At 33.7% G+C, this 22,255-nt stretch overlaps 1 protein-coding gene across 1 annotated transcript in view; it reads left to right on the top strand.

Moving 5' to 3' along the window:
• Positions 1 to 22,255, top strand: part of LOC115232447 (monocarboxylate transporter 12) — a 42,623-nt gene that overhangs the window by 1,840 nt on the left and 18,528 nt on the right. Inside the window, exons 2-3 of the mRNA XM_029802327.2 lie at positions 15,265 to 15,441; positions 18,171 to 18,287. Of these exons, the coding sequence (XP_029658187.1) occupies positions 15,291 to 15,441; positions 18,171 to 18,287 (268 nt within the window). The 5' untranslated portion in view covers positions 15,265 to 15,290. The remainder of the gene's footprint in view (positions 1 to 15,264; positions 15,442 to 18,170; positions 18,288 to 22,255) is intronic.

The following is a 22,255-nucleotide window of genomic DNA, read 5'->3' as shown; positions in this document are numbered from 1 at the left end:
AGTTGTTGAATTTATTTTTGTTTACATCACAAGGAAACCTTTACGCTAATCGTGGGCAAGCTGAAGTCTGCGGGAGTTTCTTAGCGGCACACCTAATGAAAAATTACCTTTTTTTCTTTTTTAATAGTGCGGTTGGTTTGATGATGAGCCATGTCTCTTAAGGTCCAAAAAGGTTGTCCATGCCTGCTATCTACGCGGTTGTGCGACGTACGGGAAATCGCAACCAGATATCCCTAGAATCACACACTCTTTAAGGAACACGAACAGCAACAAATAATAATAATAATCCACTTTGTACAGGTATAGTTTCAGAAAACCTGTTTCCGAAACCTGTAAAATTAGGGGTGGCAAAGTGATTGGATCTGAGACTGTATTGAAACTAAAACAGTCACAAGCGTGAAAGTAGCCAATCAAAAACACACAAAAACTGTCAACTTCACTTACGCATCTTTTTTTAATTTGATGCCAAAATTTCGTAGCACCAACTGCGACCCGGTCCCACTGCATCACTGTAAAACTGAATAAGCTCGTTCTTCATGAGCTTAGAGTGGGAGTGAATTCTAATGTTTCGAAGAGCGCACTTCGAAGCTTTTTAGTGCTATAAGGAAGATCGTAGTACTGGATACCACATAGGTGGAGTAACCTCATGATCTGAAACGTTGGACTTGCTGGCGCTTCGGGCAAGCTTTTTTCGCAGCCCTTACTAGTATTTTAAAATTATTTCGAATAAAGATGCAAATCTTAAAAGAAGAAATAAAATGTGTATTTTCTTATTTCTACATTTTCCGCTTTGTATTTCGAAAATCCCTAACACAGACTGTGACCTCGCAAGCCATAGATGCCCTTTCAACCGCCCTATATTCGACCACGTGTTATGTAAATGCCTGGGTGTTACTAAACGCACCAATCAGATGTTTTTGGAGCGGCCAGGCCGTATTATTTTTTATTTACTTTTTATGTATTTTTTTCTTTGCTTTCAAGAAATATCGAAATCACATATTGGATAAGAAATTTTGATTATACACATAAATATTATTATTATTATTCAATCTAAGGAAAAAAACAATTTCCTCCAAAGGGATAGAAAGCATCCAATTTTCACTGGTTCTTCAGTTAAATATCACAATATAGTAGAGAAAAAAAATCATAACTTAAAATGGTATAATTTCAATATATAAATATTATAGGAAATAGAGAAATACAATTGAAAAATTATAAATTTATCAATATTATAGTAGAATATAATTATGCTATAAAAAGACATAATATAATATAATATAACAAATGATTAAAGCAAATATATATCATACAATTTGTTTCGATTCATATCCACTGTGAATTTATAAAAAAATCAGATTTATGTATATGAATCTCGTCAGGATAATATTTGTTTAAAAAAAAAACAAAAATTACATGCCAGGTCTGCTAAATCATGAAAATTTCCTTGCATGAAATTTTTGTCTACTTTTTAGACAAATATTACTCTGAATTTTTTATAAATGGATATGAATTGAAACAAACTGTAGAATATATATTTGTTATATATGCAAATTAGGGACCCTTTCATAGAGTAATTGCTGCATTTGTTGAATATATAAACTGAGACACCTCTAATGAGAACCCAATAAGGTTCAAAAATCAATTAAAGTTGTTCATGATTTTTTTCAGTCTGCGAAGAAATGGCTAAAATTTGCTGTTTTTAATTGTACCATATGTTACATATATATTATATCATACCTTGATCCCTGCTGACAGGTCACTGGTATTTATATATTTCTTTGCTACCCACAAGGGGGTAAACACAGAGGGGACAAACAAGGACAGACAAAGGGATTAAGTTGATTACATCGATCCCAGTGCGTAACTGGTACTTAATATATCGACCCCGAAAGGATGAAAGGCAAAGTCGACCTCGGCGGAATTTGAACTCGGAACGCAATGACAGACGAAATACGGCTACGAATTTCGCCCGGCGTGCTAACGTTTCTGCCAGAAATGGCTAAAATTTGCTGTTTTTAATTATACCATATGTTACATATATATTATATCATACCTTGATCCCCGCTGACAGGTCACTGGTATTTATAGAGCGTTAAACACTTTCTATATGCAAATTAGTGGTTCCTTCATAGAGTAACTGCTGCATTTGTTGAGTATATAAACAGTTTGGCTACTTGTTTCATTGGCTAATGTAACATATGGTACATTATATTATAATGTTAATAAATATATATGTCAGTTGTATATGTATGTGTGTAAATATGAAATAAGTATACAGTCGTGTGTGGGGGGACACACTTCAGTTACTGTCACACATACATATATATATATATTATATATATATATATATATATATATATATATATATACAGTCATCATTTGCAAGCCTATATGACTTGGAGCATTTAACCTGCATTTGTTAATTATTTTAAGTGCCTATATGATCATGAGTGGACATAAACATCCTCTCGGCTTCTTGCACTCTTGATCTGGTGGAATATGTTACATGGCAGCCGAAGTGAAAGAGGACAGCACAAACAGCAGCACCATTTACAGTAACCAGAAATTAAAAGCTTGGACACATCATGAGATTAACTACGGGGTCACTGAAGGTCTGTGTGTGCACACACTTTAACCCAGGGTTGCGTTTGCAGCAGTATTGGCCCGTACCCAAATGAATTCTCTGGGCTCTACAATACTTATTTATTGTCATTGAGCCACATATACACAGATCAGAATTAGACCCCTAAACATATCAGACCCCAGTGTGCCCATGCCTTAAGATGACACTGCTTTAACTGAGTTTCATCTAATATTTAGCTCCTGAATTTGCAATAGATAATTTACCTATTTCTTTATTACCCACAAGGGGCTAAACACAGAAGGGACAAACAAGGACAGACATAGGTATTAAGTCGATTACATCGACCCCAGTGCATAACTGGTACTTAATTTATCGACCCCGAAAGGATGAACGGCAAAGTTGACCTCGGCGGAATTTGAACTCAGAACGTAACGACAGACGAAATACCGCTAAGCATTTCGCCCGGCTCGCTAACGTTTCTGCCAGCTCGCTGCCTTTTGCAATACATAATTTACCTGTTTACTGAAAAACAGCGCTTAAGTTTGAAGAAAAACATCAGTAATGTATTGAACTATGGAACACCCCATTACACACAAATGGCAGTTTTTTTCTCAAAATATAGAATTTTTAAGCCGAGTACTTACTCTATCCGTTCTCTTTTGCCGAGCTGCTAGGTTACAAGGATGTAAAGAAAACAGCACCAGTTACCAAGCGGTGATGGAAGACAAACACAAATACAAACAAACAGACAGATAGATAGATTCGACGTGTTTCTCTCTACCAAATTCACTCACAAGGCTTTAGTCCGCCTAGGGCTGTAGCTGGAGATATTTCCCTCAGGTGCCGCGCAGTGAAATTGAATCCAAGGTGACATTGTTGAGAGGCAAGCTCCTTATCACACAGGGCTACCTATATACATCTATACATACGCATGCGTGTATGTGTTTGCGTATATGGACATATGTGTGTGTGCGACCGAATGCATGTGTACAAAACACACAAGTATACACACACTCACACACATACACACACACACACACAAGAGTGAATAAATAATAGAAGTTCAATAATAAAAGAATATTTAAATCTAAGAATTGAAACCACAATCTCACGATCATGAATACAACACTCTACCTGCTAGGCCACACATAGCTTAATTTTTTCCAAACCTAATTTTTTCAGTCATGAGACTGTGGCCATGCTGGGGTACTGCCTTCAAAAATTTTTAGTTGAATCAATTGACACCAGTACATTTTTGGGGGTTAATGTTTACGCCAGGCCACAAAAAAAAAAAAAAACAAGTGTAATAGGTGTTAAACATGTTTTAAACGAATATGAAAGCAAAAATTTGCACCAACGAACTGGGGGTGGGGATAGGACTTTCAGAAAATTCACAAGTTCCAATTTTTTCCTTCATAACTTTTAGGAAAATAGATATCTTTCAATGAAATTTTATATAAATACCTTTCAAACGGCACAGATTACAATTACAAAGAAATCCGTGGGGAAAACTGTATTTCCGAAGGGGTGTGGAGAAGACTTTCGAAGAGAAAGAAATTCATATATTATTTTTTTACTTGAGTGTAATGGAAAAAAGTTTGAAAATAAATTTTTAGATTCATTTATTTTTCGTTTGAATTATAGAAAAAGGTTTTTAAAAAGATCACATCTATCATGGTGAGAGAAACAAATTCATAAATACAGTGTTGAATATGGTTTCACTATGGAAAAAAAAGTTAAGGGCGATTTAGTTGTTCTTATTGCATCTCCACCGTTGGGGTCTTTTTTAAAACCTTTTTCTATTACTCAAATGAAGAATAAATGAATGTAAATAATTTTTTCAAACATTTTTCTGTTACAGGCATAGGAGTGGCTGTGTGATAAGTAGCTTGCTTACCAACCACATGGTTCTGAGTTCAGTCCCACTGCATGGCACCTTGGGCAAGTGTCTTCTACTATAGCCTTGGGCCGACGAAAGCCTTGTGAGTGGATTTGGAAGACGGAAACTGAAAGAAGCCCATCGTATATATGTATATATATATATGTATGTGTGTGTATATGTTGTGTATCTGTGTTTGTCCCTGAACATCGCTTGACAACCGATGCTGGTGTGTTCTGGTCCCCGTAACTTAGCAGTTCGGCAAAAGAGACCAATAGAATAAGTACTGGCTTGCAAAGAATAAGTCCTGGGGTCGATTTGCTCGACTGAAGGTGGTACTCCAGCATGGCCACAGTCAAATGACTGAAACATGTAAAAAAGTAAAGAGTACACTAAAACAAAAAAGTAATTTATGAATTTTTTCTCTTTGAAAGTCCTCTCCCACATCCTTGGAAAGAAATTTTCCCCACAATTTTTTTTATAATCATAATCTATGCTGTTTGAAAGGCATTTATATAAAACTAGCAGTATCGCTCGGGTTTGTAAGGGAAATAACTATATAAGCATTTTTAGAGAGTTATAGCCAAAAAATAGCAAAAAAATGCATTAAAAATGGGAAAAAAATTATGGTAAATTTTTTTTTAAATCGTTGACTCATCGTAGACATTTTTAGAGAGTTACTTCCCTTATATAATAGCAAGAAAAATGCATTAAAATGGAAAAAAATGATGGTAAATTTTTTTTTAAATTGTAGACTCATCGTAGACGCGCACTAATACCCAGAAGGGCTCGATATGAATCACGACTATAAGATACCCGGTTTTGGTTAAACTGCACCGCAAAATGTGGGAGTAGTTAGGAATCTAGATCGTAGGAGACAGACACACAACTTCACTTTTATATATAAAGATTTCATTAAAAGATTGTTGTAAAGTGGGTTCCTCCCACTGGTGTGATGTGTGACTGCTGTTGTGCTGTTGCTGTTTTACACTAGTAGCCACAAAAGTTACTAGTCATTGGATACTGTTGTATCTCATCGTATTGGAATAGTAATATACTAACTTTTGTCTTACTATCACTGATAGCTCCATAAGACACTGACTAGAACTGTTGACTCTCAACTCTTTGACTTTCGACCCTCTCTTGATGACCAGCTACTGGTCTATTTATAATGGCTGGCTCCTACCACTCTTTACCGGGAGGGGCATACAGTTTCACTATACAACAAAGATATCCATTTTCCTAAAAGTTATGTGGGAAAAAATCGGATCATGTGAATTTTCCAAAAGTTCTCTCCCCACACCCTCGGAAAAACAGTTTTCCACACGAATTTTTAAAAAAATCATAATCTATGCCATTTGAAAGGTATTTATATAAAATTTCATTGAAAGATATCCATTTTCCTAAAAGTTATGAGGGAAAAAATTGGAACTTGTGAATTTTCCAAAAGTCCTCTCCCCACCCTCCAGTTTATTGGTGCAAATTTTTGTCTTCATATTCGTTTAATACACATTTTTTTTTACATGTATTACACTTTTTTTTTTTGGTGGTTGGGTGTTAAAATAAACAACCTTTTTTTTCTGTTAAGCCTAGTACTTATTCTATCAGGTTCTTTTGCTGAACCGCTAACTTACGGGCACGTATACATACTAGCACCAGTTGTCCCAATACATAGAAATAAAATTAATTAATAAAAAATATATAAAATATAAAATTTTGAATTTAAAATTTAAAATTTTATATTTTATATATTTTTTATTAATTTTATTTCTATGTATTGGTTTATGATTTTCACTGTTTGATTTGTCTAATAGTGGTTTTATCTCTAATTTAATATATATATTTATACTATAAAATTAAATTTAATCCTAAATCTAATTTTTCCCTGTAAGTTTGGATTTACTCCCTAATATTATTATTATTATTATATATATATATATATAAAAGAGAGTTTGTGTGTGTGTGTGTGTGTGCGCGCGCATATGTTCCTTATGCATTCCAAAACCAAGTTGCTGATTTTGACATATGGGTATCAAAAGATTCAGTAGGCTTTTGGTTACCAACTAAACTATATTTTCATTCACATATTTGCATTACAAAAATTTAACATTGTCATTTTCTTTTAGTCACCTATTGCAAATGACATTTTATGTCATCACCTTGTTGACAGGGATGTCACATTTTCTATATGAGTGTGTTCGTATATTCATTACTTAAATTAGACCAATGACCGACAAGTATATGTGTATGATGGTGTATGTATTTGTCCGTATACATATATTTATGTGACGTCCAATACACACACAGACAGAGATAGGCTTCAGGTGTGCGTTAATCTATGTGTGTGTTAATGTATGTAATTTCTCACGTCCAACTGTGAAACATGTTGAAACAAACAACATCATTCACTTTGAAATACTACCTACATGGAGATTTGGCTGATTTAGCACCACTCACAATACTCACTAATATATCTGAAAAAAAAGGGTTATTCTCGTTATAACAAATTCGGAAACTTGACCAAGTAGAAAGCCTCAGCTGCTCTTTCAGTATAATTACATAAATGTTATTCCACTCCTTCTAACCAGTTTCAAGGTAATGTTTTTTTTTTAACAGTCCTTGTATTCTTCATCACTGTATCAATGTCGCACAACCTTTTTACTGCATTAGTATTTATTCTACAGCCTATAACGTTACACAGTTAAAAAATATGTAGTTAATATCAAATTCATTTATATCTTGCTACATACATCCTTCAGCAAATATTTAAAATTAATGGTACAACAGCATCTTCCTTTCTATACACTTGTTCAGCATTCGTTTCAAAATTGTAAAAATAAATTAATTTTATATGAAAAATTGAATTATGCCTTCTGAATTTTCTTTGACTTTCAGTTTCTTCACCGTGATATTCAATTGTGAATTTTATAACATTTAGTACATGTTTCAAATAAATGTTGACTTTCTGTACTTTGTTACATTGGTGTCACATAATAACTTTTGCTAAATTGGTGACTTTCCATTTTTTTATAGCATAACTATTAGAAAATGAAAATAGTTTCACACTTTCAATTTGAGCTGAAATTACAAAGTGTTGTATTATGAGGGTGACGATGTGTGAATAATGAAAGTAATGTTTCTCCAAATTAGTCACATCCGTATTACAATAAAGAAACCTGCTTATTATCTATCTACCAAATAAACTATGTTTTTGATTCGGCAACTCTTTTTTACACCTAAAATAACCTTGACAACTATGTTGGGTTGCACAATTTTCAGGTCATATTCAGACAATATTTCGATTTGCTTCTAATGTTTCACTTTTGTCTGATGTTTAACACATGCGTAGAATTCTACTCAGACAAACATTTATGAAAATGTACACATGAATATTGTATTAAAATAAGCCACAACCCAAAAAATTGCATTAAAAGACATCCATTTTTCTACATGTTACGAGGAAATTTAGTCACACACACTCTCTCTCTCTCTCACTCACAAAAAAGATATATGCATATGTATTTATGGGTGAAGGTAAAGAATATGCACTCCTGGTGTTTAGGATTGGGGTTACGCTTGAAACGGGTGGTGTACATATTCTTTACCTCCGCTATGTACATGTGTATGAAAGATAATGTGTGTGTGAGAGAGAGAGAGAGAGCAAGTGAATGCCACTTACACATGCAAAAAAATTCATACATCACAACACACCTTCACTCGCTCACTCTCTCTCACACGTCCATTTCATATACACATACATCCTATACTTTCTCCTCTTACTTCAAAGCAAATGTCGCCTTTTCACTTTGACAACTTTGACAACTTTGCTTCTTCAAATGAAAGAATACCATAAAATAACTTCCTTTGGCACACATACACACACTTTAGGTAAAACTTCTGTGTGAATTTTGATATTTCTTGCAGTGTGCACGTGCAAATTTACAGCTCAAATCCAATTGAAATAATCTTTTCTATTGTGTAATTAGTGTTTACGATGAGCATATTTAAAAACCTGATCGTTGATATAAACTTAAAAGGAAGTTTTCCCAGAAATCAAGTTCTTTATCTCTTCTTTCTAGCATGTTCGAGGTGACATTTCCGTCCCCGTCCCTTATTTTTTTCCTATATTTCTCCTGATTCCTATGTTTGCGATTCAGTAGATTACCATTTCATCCACAAAATACGTTCTCGATATTTTAATTTTTTCCCTCTCCACACCAAATTCATTGTTTACTTTTTTCAAATTTTCATTCTTGGTAATCCATGGAGAAAAAACAGAGAGGATGAATTTTTAAGAATTTTACCCATCACCTTACCACTTTCAAAAAGCTACATACTCCCAATGTTTCACTTTCAGCTTTTGGAGAACGGGAAAGTTTCTTCAGAAATAATGCCATTTACCTGTTGTTTCTAGCATATCAGGTTTTCTGGTGGTTGTCTAGTATTTTTTAAGTCTACTGTTTCAGTAGAATTCTACACATGCGGGAAACATCAGCAAAAAGTGAAAGATTGGGAGATTTTAGCTTTTTGAGAGCTGCTAGGTGATGGGTGGGTGCAGTGGTGGAAGGGACATTGAGTGTTTCTTTAAGAAAAATTAAACTATAACAAATGTATGTATATATATATATATGTGTGTGTGTGTGTATGTATATACATATATATATATATATATTTCCTGGATTCGTAATCTCTGTATTTTTTGACATAGATAACAAAAAGTTCGAAAAAAAGTTACAAATTAAGAAATTGCAGTGGGGATAGGGGGAAATTTAAATATTGAAAATGTGATTTCTGGACAAAATCGTATTAACCCTCTTTTATACGATGAAACATTACATAGTTTCTGATACTTCTTCAGAACAGAAAGCACTTTCATGCAAATTGTACCTTCACCCTTCACTGTTAAACAAACAATAACTTCCATTATTCCATTAACTATCAGCTGTGCCGATTCTGCCCATGAGAAAGGAGCAAATAATACAATGTGCCTGTAGGTCATAACTCCCAGGCAACGCTGGGATGCAGTGCTAGTGTGCGTATAGGTGCAGGAGTGGCTGTCTGATAAGAAGCTTACTTCCCAACACATGGTTCCGGGTTCAGTCCTACTGCGTATCATCTTGGGCAAGTATCCTTCTACTACAGCCTCGGGCTGACCAAAGCCTTGAAAGTAGATTTGATAGACCGAAAGTGAAAGAAGCCCATCATATATATGTATATGTTTGTGTCTGTGTTTGTCCCTCACCATCGCTTAACAACCGATGTTAGTGTGTTTACATCCCCGTAATTTTGTGGTTTGGCAAAAGACACCGATAGAATAAGTGCTTGCAAAAAAAGAAGTCCTGGTTTGTTCAATTTGTTCAACTAAAAGCAGTGCTCCAGCATGGCCACAGTTAAATGACTGAAACAAACGAATAAAAGAATATATACAATGAGCTGCCTTCAGTTTCCATCAACCAAATCCACCCAAAGGCTTTGGTCGGCCCAAAGCTATAATAGGTGTCATGTATTGGACTGAACCCAGAACCATGTAGTTAGGAAGCAAGCTTCTTACTACACAACCACATCTACTATGGTGGGTGGGGGTGGGGGAAACTAACTGGTATTTTATAATGTAATCTCTTAAACTATTAAAAAATTCGGTTAAGTAGATTAACAGGAACAAAGTACAATTGAGCTTGTTAGCCAGGCATTAACAAATCTCGTTTCCTTTTCATTAATAGCAATTTTTAAAATTTTAATTTTAATCTATTACAAGGCCGAATTTCTGAGGAAACGGACCAATTGGTTGTATCGACTCCTGGCCAAAGTCAGCGAGGGTAGAATTTAAACTCAAAAGCAAAGGAACTTATTTACATATTCCAAAGCATGTTAACTGTCAGTCTAACTAATTCGCTACTTTTGACAGTTAATAGTAAGAATTTCCTATCTATCTATCTATCTTTACTTTACTTGTTTCAGTCATTTGACTGCGGCCATGCTGGAACACCGCCTTTAGTAGTGCCAATAAATCAACCGTAACATCCATAATAGATTAACAGAACACAAGATTCTTTACTCCTCAATGTACATATTGTCTGAATTCTAACAAAAGGCAAAGCATTTACTTCAAGAAATGTGTAGAAACATGAAAATGATAGAATTATGTTTGAATGACTAGCCTTTGGCAGCATAATTCTGTTAGACCTTCAATGGTCAAGGAAAGTTCAAAAGGTCAACTTAAAGGTTTTTACAAGATAAAAAAAACGAATGGGATTATAAAAAAATTTCAAATGATTTGGCTATTATTTCTAGCATGTGGAGATACCTTCTAGGCTTAACTTCATGTGCTTGTTGAAAATCATTTAAAAAAAATTCTGGGATCGTTACATTTGACTAAAAATTCTTTAAGGTGGTGCCCCAGCATGGCCACAGTCTATAATGACTGCAGCAAAGGAAAAGGAAAAAAAATTCTGGGGTCAATAGATTCAACTAAAAGTTCTTCAAGGTGGTGCCCCAGCATGGCCTCAGTCTAATGACTGAAACAAGTAAAAGATGAAAACAACAAAAAAAAATCAAAAAATATAACCATAGAGCTTTTGTCCACTTCCACACTTAAACTAGGGGGCTTTTGTTTACACTCATTTCATTCATAAAACCCCACAGGTAACAGATTACGTGTGATTGATTCAAAGTATAATAAATATACCTTTTCCATCATTAATTGTTAAATAACAAGAAGGTTTACATTCTGGGGTTTATGTTTAGCTAAGACTGAAAGAAAAGGCAATGAAAAAAAATAAACATTTTTTTGTTAATAAATTCAAATAATTTCCATTTTTTGATTAATACCTGATACAGTCAGTCTATTTACGTAATACTTAGTTTTAATGCTTAGATTTTTAACAATTTCAAAGGCTTAACCTTTTATATCATTCATAGGATAAACTATGGAGCAAAATTGATGATATAATCTCTTAGAAACACAAGATTTATATTTTGTATTATTCTTAAGACTACTATATTTATTCATAAGATTTGGAAATAAATACTTTAAATCGCGATATTTATATGTATCATCATTACCATCATTATCGCTTTGATGTCCACTTTTCCATGCTTACATGAGTCAGACAGAATTTGTTGAGGTCCATTTTCTACATCTGGAAGCCTTTCCTGTCGCCAAACCTCACCTGTTTTCATGTAAGGTAATATTTCCCTATGACTAGACATAGAAGATTGAAACAAAGGATACTGCTTGCATTATAGGGATACAAGTTTACAATTGTTAGGTGATATCAGGGCAAGGATACAGTAACACAAACATACCCACACATACACGTACACACAGACACACACACGTATATATATATATATATATATATATATACACACAATTGGTTTCGTTCAGTTTCCATCTGCCAAATTCACTCACAAGGCCTTGGTCATCTTGAGTCTATAGTAGAAGTCACTCACCCAAGGTGTCACACATTGGGACTGAACCCAAAATTATGTGGTTGGGAAGTAAATTTCTTACTACACAGTCACACATACATACATATATAAAGGTGGAAACAGGAAATATAGAACACAAGATATAAATATCTATATTTTTATTAATATAAGTACCAACGCACAAAGCTCTCAGACCTTGAATCACTCTGTTACTTATGTTAAATATTAATAAATAAATGGATGGATGGATATACATACATACAAACATATATGTATATAATTACATTAAGTTTGAAAATAGAGAGATCCAATGGATACAAATTAATTTATTAATTAATTAACATCTCCTACAATTGTTTCATTCCGCATCCAATTTAAACTACAAAGCGTAGATAAAGCATATTCATCTCCATTTGGGGGATATATATATATATATATATATGAAGAGAGAGGGAGGTAATGATGATGATGAATTCTCACATTGATATTGATGTATGTGAATCCAGTTGTTTGATTAACCAGACAACATACTCATTGAATAAGTGTGTAGAATGGTTGAGTATTCCATAGAAATTCTCAAGTAGGATCAGTGTGACAAGGCTGGACCACTGATTTGCAGGTAGACCCCATCCAATGCATTTCTGTTCTTCCCAGTGGCGTTTGAGACATCATAAAGTCAAAATAAGTGAAACACTTTGAAAAAAATCAAAGCTGAACAGTAAAACTTCATATTTAAGTGGTTCTGATTATTTTTATTCTATTTTATTTATTTATTTATTTATTTATTTATTTATTTATTTATTGCTATTAATGTTCCTAATAACAGCAAACATTAAAATTAGCTATGGAACAATCTGACAAAAATAATTACATTGCCAAGACAAAAGAAGCTAAAAATTATCCATTGTTCTTAACTTGAAACTCATTATCTGGTGTAAAGCTTTTATATAGAGGAATCTGTGGAATTTTCAAAATGGTTAAGCTTAAGTAATGTTGCCTTGGCCAAGAATAGTAACTGCTAAATTGCTGTGATAACAAGGATTATCTCTTGTAGTAAATGTGACACTGATATAAATTAGAGGATAATGAATTCAAGCTAGAGAACTAAATGGTATAATTTGGTTATATGATAATATAGTAAATGATACTAAAAGCACTATATGAGAAATTATAAAAGAGTGGGAAAAAAATGGATTTTTTTTTTTGTTTTTCTGTTTATGATAAAAGTCAAATGATTGCTCATATTTTGTACTGGGAAGGTGAAATGTATGAAGTGTGTTGTATCTGGACATTTGAGAGCAGATAAATTTGAGTTTACTTTTCATTTGAATATAGAATATGATGAATATTCTTGATGAATAAAGAATATGAAGAGAACAAAGGAAATCTTAATCCTTTATCTGTGAAATTAAATTTCACGGTTATTCCAGTAATGATGTTCAAAAATAGAAATGGTATTTTCTGCAAGTCATATTGCCTCAGTAAACCTGACATATTATCATCGTCATCATTCAACGCCTGTCTTTCATGCTGGTATAAATTGGAATTTTAATAGAAAATAGTTTCAAACATGACATTCCTTAACTAAAGATAGATTGGTGTATAAAACAGTTAAGGGTAATGAAATTTTGCATGGATATATCTGATTTATGCTGTAAAAGAGCTAACCCAATAGAATAAACAGAAGGGCCAAATATATATAATATAAATAATATATATATATGCACATGCACCAACAGTAAACAACATGAAATACGAAAACAAATGAGTTCAATACACAAACAATGAGAAAAACAAATGGAAAACAGGACAAGTAACATAAAGAACAACCCTTCATCAGTTGTCTGCTGTTTATCTACTTTTCATTTCAAGCATTGAACGACAATATGAGTCATTGAAGCAAAATAGAGTTTGAGTTCTAAGCTCTTAGATATATTTTGCATACATTTTTCCATGCTAATATGGGTTTGATGAATATTTTGAGGCATTGTTTTAGAGTGGGTGTCCTTCTTGTCACAAATCTTCAACTACTTTTCAAGTAAAGAATCTCTTATCGCTTCTCAAAATACATTTCTAAAACCAAAATATACTGTTCATTATTAGCTTCATAGTTACTCTTAAGCTTAAGTAGAAGTTGAAATAATATTCCCTATTACTCTGCTCTATTGCAAGGATTATCCAGAGGAAATTAAGAAAATCTACAACTTCACTTAGCCGTTTGTTGTTAAACTTTTGGTTTTATTACAGATTGGAAATATCAAATGATGTTTGTTGAGTTAATATCTGACAAAGTGAAAGCAGTGAGTTGGCAGAATCATTAGTGTGCTGAGTAAAATTCTTTGTGACATTTCATCTGTCTTTGTGCTCTGAATTCAATGCCTGCCAAAGTTGACTTTGCCTTTCATCCTTTTAGGGTCGATGTAATTGACTTAACCCCTCCCCTGAACTTGCTGGCTTTGTGCCAAAATATGAAACCAATATCTAACAATGTAGGTGTTCAAATCAGTTATTTTCAGACTTGTGGATATAACTCATGGAAAAGATGAAGACAATCGAGACATAGGATTTATTGATTTTGAAGTTATCATAAATCCTCAAGTATAGTCCACCCTTGAGTATGATATGCAGGGGACTTTTAGTGGGATGTATCTCTGAAAAGCCTAAACCTTGTGTATAATACGCACCCCTTCTCTAACTTGAGTTGTGTGTAATTAAGCCAGCAACACTTAGTCGAACAAACACTTCCATGCATATGTAATACAATAATGGTAATCTTCTTAATTGTTATATGAGAATGTAAATATGTTTGCAAATTGTTTTTGTTACATGTTATTCTGTGTTCTGAATACTTTTATTTTAATAAATGTTGCTTACTGCAAGTTATGGACAATTCTTTTATGACTTCATTGCTTTCAGGCTTAGCCTAAGGTATTTTCGTACCCGACATCACAAAATGCTTCTGAATAAACATTGCTGGACAGCAAATAGAGATTCAGACATTGCTTAGAAAATGTTTTTCCATTTTTAACCTCGTATATAGTACACACTAGGGATTTTGACATTTAAATAGGAAAAAAATGTGGATTATACTCGAGGATTTACAGTAATTAGTAAATAAATTTATTTGATGCAGAACAATAAAAATTAATTTAAAATAGAAGTGTTTTTCTTCTATTCCATTTTTTGAATGCTCTTCAAAAACTAATGTATGTAAAGAGATACTTTGATTTATGCAATGTTATTACCATTTACTGTGTTTTTTCATGGAGAAAATTTCTCACTGTAGACAAATGATGTAAATACACCTAAATCAGCATACAGCACCAACTATTCAGACTTATTGATTTATGTCTAATGTTTATATCTACAGTTCTATGATATATAAATACAAGGAAAATGAATTGCTTGAAAAAAAGTGAAGACAGTCAGACTTATTCAAAAAAGGTGCATCCGGTAGAAACCAAACCAACCAGTGAGTTGAAGGCACCTGATGGTGGTTGGGGCTGGTTTATAGTTCTTGCCAGTGCCCTTACACATGCCATAATTGGTAAGTATCAATTTAAAATGTGATCCTTCTAATTTATGTAATGTTATCATAGTTGCTTTGTAAGACTGAAGTTTGCAATTTCATGTGTGCCTGCATGAATACATGCACATGTATAATATTTGTAATTTTTCACTGTGAGCAAATTAAAGAGCATTCAATACATATAATAGAATTACGACCTTTTATATTTATTAATAGAGTTGATTGTTATTAAACCATCAGTGCCAACTGAGCAGTCTTCACATGGAATTTTGATAAAGAAAGCTTTTCTCAAATAATAACAAACTCAACATTGACATTTAGCATAATTAACAAAATGCGTACGTTTACTTCCACTAGATGAGTCAAACTTTGGGCTCATGGCCATAATTCTCAACATAGGACTATTTTTATGAATATATTTTCGTAACCTTTCTATTTCTACAGTGATGTATCAAAATACTATTTCAAGATAATATAGCCATCTGTGTATCATATTCAATGTATATACATCATTGATTGGCCAGTTGCTGCCTTGTTCATCCTGTAAAATGCCAGTGGCACATAAAAAGCACCAACCGATCGTGGCCGCTGCCAGCCTCCCCTGGCACCTGTGCTGGTGGCATGTAAATAGCACCCACTACACTCATGGAGTGGTTGGCGTTAGGAAGGGCATCCAGCTGTAGAAACACTGCCAGATCAGACTTGAGCCTGGTGTAGCCTCCTGGCTTCCTGGTCAAACCATCCAACCGATGCTAGCAGGGAAAACAGAGTTAAACGATGATGATGATGATGGTGGTGATGTATTGTGTTCAAATCGCAATATCAGAGTGAGACAAAAATTACCTCAGCAGCAGCCTAAGTAACATAAAAAGATGGCTATTTTAATTTAATACTACCTCACTTGCATATGCCAGATCAAGATAATATATTTTAAAGCAGTCTGTAATTGGTAATATCTGATTCCATTTACATAGGTTATTGTGATCTTGAGGCTTGAACATTCAATCCATGTGCATTTTCCATAAATTATAATATGGAGATGTTAACATTGTGCATACAAACTACTAACTTCTAAATGAAAAATGAAATACACCAACAAGTTGATGGGAAGGTTATGGGTTCACCATTATCATCAATAATAGCTAATGTCTATACAGAGCACTTAAAAGATTTTGCTTTAGAAAGCACAGCACTGAAACCTGTGCTTGATTAATATGCATGGATGATGCTTTTCTTCTTTGGTAACAGCAAGATATCCAAGTTGTTGTAGAACAGATTCTTATTAAATAATTCCATGTAGTTCACTCTTGAGAGATAATACAATATCCTATTGCCATTATTTGATTCACTAGTATAAAGAACAGAAGCAATTATCAGATTATTATTGCATAAAAAGCCAACATCTCTAGACTCTTATTATTAGTTTAGTTATTCATACAGCTTTAAGAAAGTTATTGTCAAATGCCTAGGACATTAAACAAAGCTGATTTTCACCATTAAGTCATTTTACAAAGAAGAAATAGCATCTCGAAATACATTTCTAAAACCAGTGTATACTGCTCATTATAAGCTCCACAGTGACTCTTAAGCTAAAGTAGAAGTTAAAACAATATTCCTTCATTACAAGGGCCTGCTAGAGGTAATTAAGAAAATCTACAACTTCAGTTAGCAGTTTGTATTTTAACTTTTTGTTTTATTACAGGTTAGAATTGTCAAAAGATGCTTGTTGAATTAATATCTGACAATGTAGGAGTTCAAAACAGTTATATTTCAGACTTTGCGTGGCACCTTGGGCAAATGTCTTCTACTATAGCCTCGGGCCGACCAAAGCCTTGTGAGTGGATTTGGTAGACGGAAACTGAAAGAAGCCCGTCATATATATGTATATATATGTATGTGCATGTATGTTTGTGTGTCTGTGTTTGTCCCCCTAGCATTGCTTGACAACCGATGCTGGTGTGTTTATGTCCCCATAACTTAGCGGTTCGGCAAAAGTGACCGATAGAATAAGTACTGGGCTTACAAAGAATAAGTCCCGGGGTCGAGTTGCTCGACTAAAGGCGGTGCTCCAGCATGGCCACAGTCAAATGACTGAAACAAGTAAAAGAGTAAGTATAGCTAATGGAAGAGAGGAAGACAGATACAGACATACAGTTTATTGATTTTGAAATTAAATAGTAAATAAATTTGTTTCATGCTGAGCAATAAAAATTAGTTTAACCCTTTAGGATTTAAACCAGCCATACCCAGCCAAGATAATCTACCTTTTTTTATATTCAAACTGGCCAGATTCAGCCTCTCACACCTACCTTACAATGTCATTCTAAAAATAAATAATCACATCATTGAAATCTCAAAGCTACGAGATAATGCTTGATTATTTAAAAACAATGTGAATAAATAAGCATTACATTTGACAGAATAAACTGAGTGCTAAGTGGTTAAAGTAGAAAGGTTGGTTTTCTTTTATTCAATTTTTTTAATGCTCTTCAAAAATTAGATAATTTTAGGAGACGATATATAAAAATAGTGTTTTTAAATGAAATGGCATAACGAAATTGTTTGTGAATAACAGATTTAAACTAAATATCTTCAGAAATGTGGTGTCACAACTACTTACTTTATTTTAAAAACAATATTTCTCTGTGTAAAGTAACCAGTACTGTATTTAGTTGACATTGAATATCAATTCTACATATCCACAAATGCAATAATAATACAGCTGTCACTGCTTTCTCTTTGAAAAGGTGGTCAAGAACGGTCAGGTGGTATTTTATATTTGGAGTTACTACGTAAGTTTAACAAAAGTTCAACAGAAACTGCCTGGGTAACCTCCTTATCTGGTGCGCTCCGGTTACTCTGTGGTATGTATTGTAATCTCTTATGCTGTCATTATATTACATTTTTTAATATAACGTTACATTTAGTTGTTCATTCAACATTAAATACAACATATTCATCACATTTAACTAAAAAGAAAAATGAATAAACATTTATTCAATACAATCAGCTGCACAATTCACATCATCATCATCATTATTATTACTAGCTGACTCTGTGCTGTCAAAAATGACAGCTAATTGTAGTATTTTATATATAATAAAGTATAAAATAAGGTACATAATAATCACAGATCCCTTGTACATGCACACACATACACACATATATTCAGAGTTGAAATGCTGTTTGATTTTTCTTTTTAGCATTGAACATTCACCATCCCATTTCCATTGCACACACACACACACACACAAACATTCACATACCTCCCTTTTACATACACACACAGAGTTGGAATGCTGATTTTTTTTCACCCCGACCTTTCTTATTCATCTATCACCCCTTCCTTTCTCCATTGCTATTACTCTCTCTCTCACACTCTCTCGGTCAGGGCTATTACTCTCACTACTTCTCCTTCACTGAATTACTATTTTCTCTCCTTTCCCTTCAATTATACTACTCTTTCTCCTACTCCATCTTACTCTTACTCTGTGATTTTGGACAAATATATATATATATATATATATATACAAATATATAAAAAAAAAAGCTATGCTTATTATTATATTAGGAGATTAAAGTGGCAAGCTGACAGAATCATTAGCATACTGGACTAAATGCTTAGTGGTATTTCGTCCATCTATACATTCTGAGTTCAAATTCCACCAAGGTCAACTTTGCCTTTCATCATTTTGAGATTGATAAATTAAGTACCAATGAAATAAATTAATTACCAATGTAATCGACCCATCCCTTCTCCAAAACGGCTGACCTTGTGGCAAAATTTTAAACCATCATTATTTATCCTTTCGGCGATCAATAAATTAGGTACCAGTGAAACACTGGGGGCTGATGTAATCGACTTATCTCCTCTCCCCCAAAATGGCTGCCCTTGTGGCAAAATTTGAAACCGTTATTATTATTTTTGTAGTCCCTATAACATTTTTTTCCATCTTTGTATTCTGAGTTCAGATTTCATTGAGGTTGACTTTGTCTTTCACCCTTTCATGCTTGAAAAAATAGGTATCAGTTGAACTCTGGGGTCAATGTAATTGACTTCTCCTGCCCCACAAAATTTCAGGCTTTATACTTCTAGTTGGAAGAATTATTATTGCAGTCCTAAATGACTTTAATTCTGTTTCGTTAACGTCATTATATTTTTTTTTACTTTTCTGTTAGCATCTCAGATATTTCTTAATCTGGCATGAATTGAATTAGAATACTATTATATTGGTTAACCATACTTCTATTCTATTCTCCTTCACAAGTCATTTTGCTTATGGTGTTTTCTAATTGAGAGAGAATTCTATAAAGACCCATTAAGTAAAGGTTAATAAATTACGTTATTTGAAAGTATCTAAAGAAATTACAAAATCATGTAAATTTATGATAGGTACAGGTGTGGTAAGAAGCTTACTTCTCAACCACATGATCCTGGGTTCAGTCACACTGTGAGGCACCTTAGGCAGGTATCTTCTATAGCCTTGGGCTGACCAAAGCCTTGTGAATGGATTTGGTAGACAGAAACTGAAAGAAGCTTGCTGCATATATATATATATATATATATATATATATTATATATATATATATATATATATATATAGAGAGAGAGAGAGAGAGAGAGAGAGAGATAGAGAGATAGATATAGATATATATATGCAAATATATATATATATATATATATGTGCATATATATGTATATATCTATGTACGTGTGTCTTTGTTTGTCCCCCAACACTGCTCGACAACTGGTGATATTGTATTTACATCCCCATTACTTAGTGGTTCAACAAAAGAGACCAGCAGAATAAGTACAAAGCTTTAAAAAAATAAGCCATGAGATCGATTTATTCAACTAAAACCCTGCTAAGCAGTGCCCCAGCATGGCTGCAGTCAAAAATGACTGAAGCAAGTAAAAGATAAAAGATACAACAATTAAACGCAATTGAATTTTAGTTAAGTTTGATCTCTGAAATTTGAAACACCAAAATAAATACCATCTATGCTAATTTTTCTGCTCTAGAGAATACAAGACTGAATGTCTTTCAGGATTTAGTTTTGTTTATCATTTAATGTCCATTTTCCCAAGCTAGCATGGGCTGGGCGGTTTGACAGAATCTGGCCAGCTGGAGAGATGCCTGGGCTCCATGTCCATTTTATCATGGTTTCTATGGCTGGAGGCCATTCCTAATGCCAACCACTTGACAGAGTAAATGGATTATGAGGAGCTGAAAAGAAAAATAGTCTATCTCTGAAATTTATGGAAAAGTGGAAAAAGTGCTGACAAACACTATGTTTGTGAAATTTATTTTTTTGAAATTTCTGTGAAATTTATTTTTTGTAAATTTTGTGAACTTCAGTTGTAATTCTGAAATTGATAAGCTTTGAGAAAATCAATTAAAGGAAAAGACTGACAAAATGTAACCACTCCACTTCGGTGGGTCAAGTGGGCATTGCGCCTCATTATAATATACTCTTTTACTTGTTTCAGTCATTTGACTGTGGCCATGCTGGAACACCACCTTTTTAGTCGAGCAAATCGACCCTAGGACTTATTCTTTGGAAGCCTAGTACTTATTCTATCGGTCTCTTTTGCCAAACCGCTAAGTTACAGGGACGTAAACACACCAGCATTGGTTATCAAGCGATGTTGGGGGGATAAACACAGACACACAAACATATACACATACACATACATATATATATATATGACGGGCTTCTTTCAGTTTCCATCTACCAAATCCACTCACAAGGCTTTGGTCAGCCTGAGGCTATAGTAGAAGACACTTGCCCAAGGTGCCATGCAGTGGGATTGAACCCGGAACCATGTGGTTCGTAAGCAAGCTACTTACCACACAGCCACTCCTGCACCTATCTTATCATAATTCATTCTTTGTTTAATTTCTTCGTCTTTTATTATTTTATGTTCCCCGATTGTACCGTCCCCATCTATGTATAGTCCTTTATGGATAATAAATAAACCCAGAGTATACTGGTTGCTTTTCCCTGGCATCAGCATGGGCTCTTTTATATGGCACCAGTACTGGTGCATTTACCTGTGTAACTCACATGGGTGCTTTTTATGTGGCACCAGTAGCCACAAGCCTGCAAGGTTAAGATCACTCTGCTAAATGTAGGGGACATATCTGTATGCAAAGACAGCCATGATTTTACTTAGTTTGACATGTCTTCTCAAGCACAGCAAACTGTCAGAAGTCTCAGTCCCTTGTTATCCCCTCTGTGAGTTTTACTCATCTAAATTCTGAGTACTATCTCATTGGGTAGCATTTGCTAGTTATCTTAAGAGGTCAAGAAAACAGTTGATTCAGATGGCTAGAAAACTTTCATATTGTGCTAAGTAACACCACAAAAAATGGAATATTAAAAATCAAACATACTGATATATAAAAATGATTCTTGATACTATTTTGGTTAAGGATTTCATTAACAAAAAAATAGATGGTTGTAATTTTAACTTTTCAATAATCTTCTATGTGTTGTAAACATTGTTGGTAATATTAATTAGAACAATTAAGCAATATGACTAGGTGATTGTAATTTTCCCTATTCATTAATTTTATTTCATCTTCCTTTCTACAAGGATTGCAGCTAAGGAATTGTGACTGTGTTTAGAAACTGGCTTCACCAGTTAGTTTTCGGTTGGACTAAGTGTTTGTATTTCATTACAATCTAAGCCATTCTACTGAGTCCTGATCAAGTTATAATGGTAGCATGTAGAAATGAATTAAAGTGAAGTTGGGGTAAATATATTTCTATATTTTGAGGATACGCTTTTACCGCTTATACTGAAGATCATTTGTACAATTAACTT

Source organism: Octopus sinensis, linkage group LG2, assembly GCF_006345805.1.
Source record: "Octopus sinensis linkage group LG2, ASM634580v1, whole genome shotgun sequence".
In the NCBI taxonomy this organism is placed as follows: Eukaryota; Metazoa; Mollusca; class Cephalopoda; order Octopoda; family Octopodidae; genus Octopus; species Octopus sinensis.
Note: the sequence above shows the minus strand (reverse complement) of the source record. Positions and strands in the feature narration are given on the sequence as shown.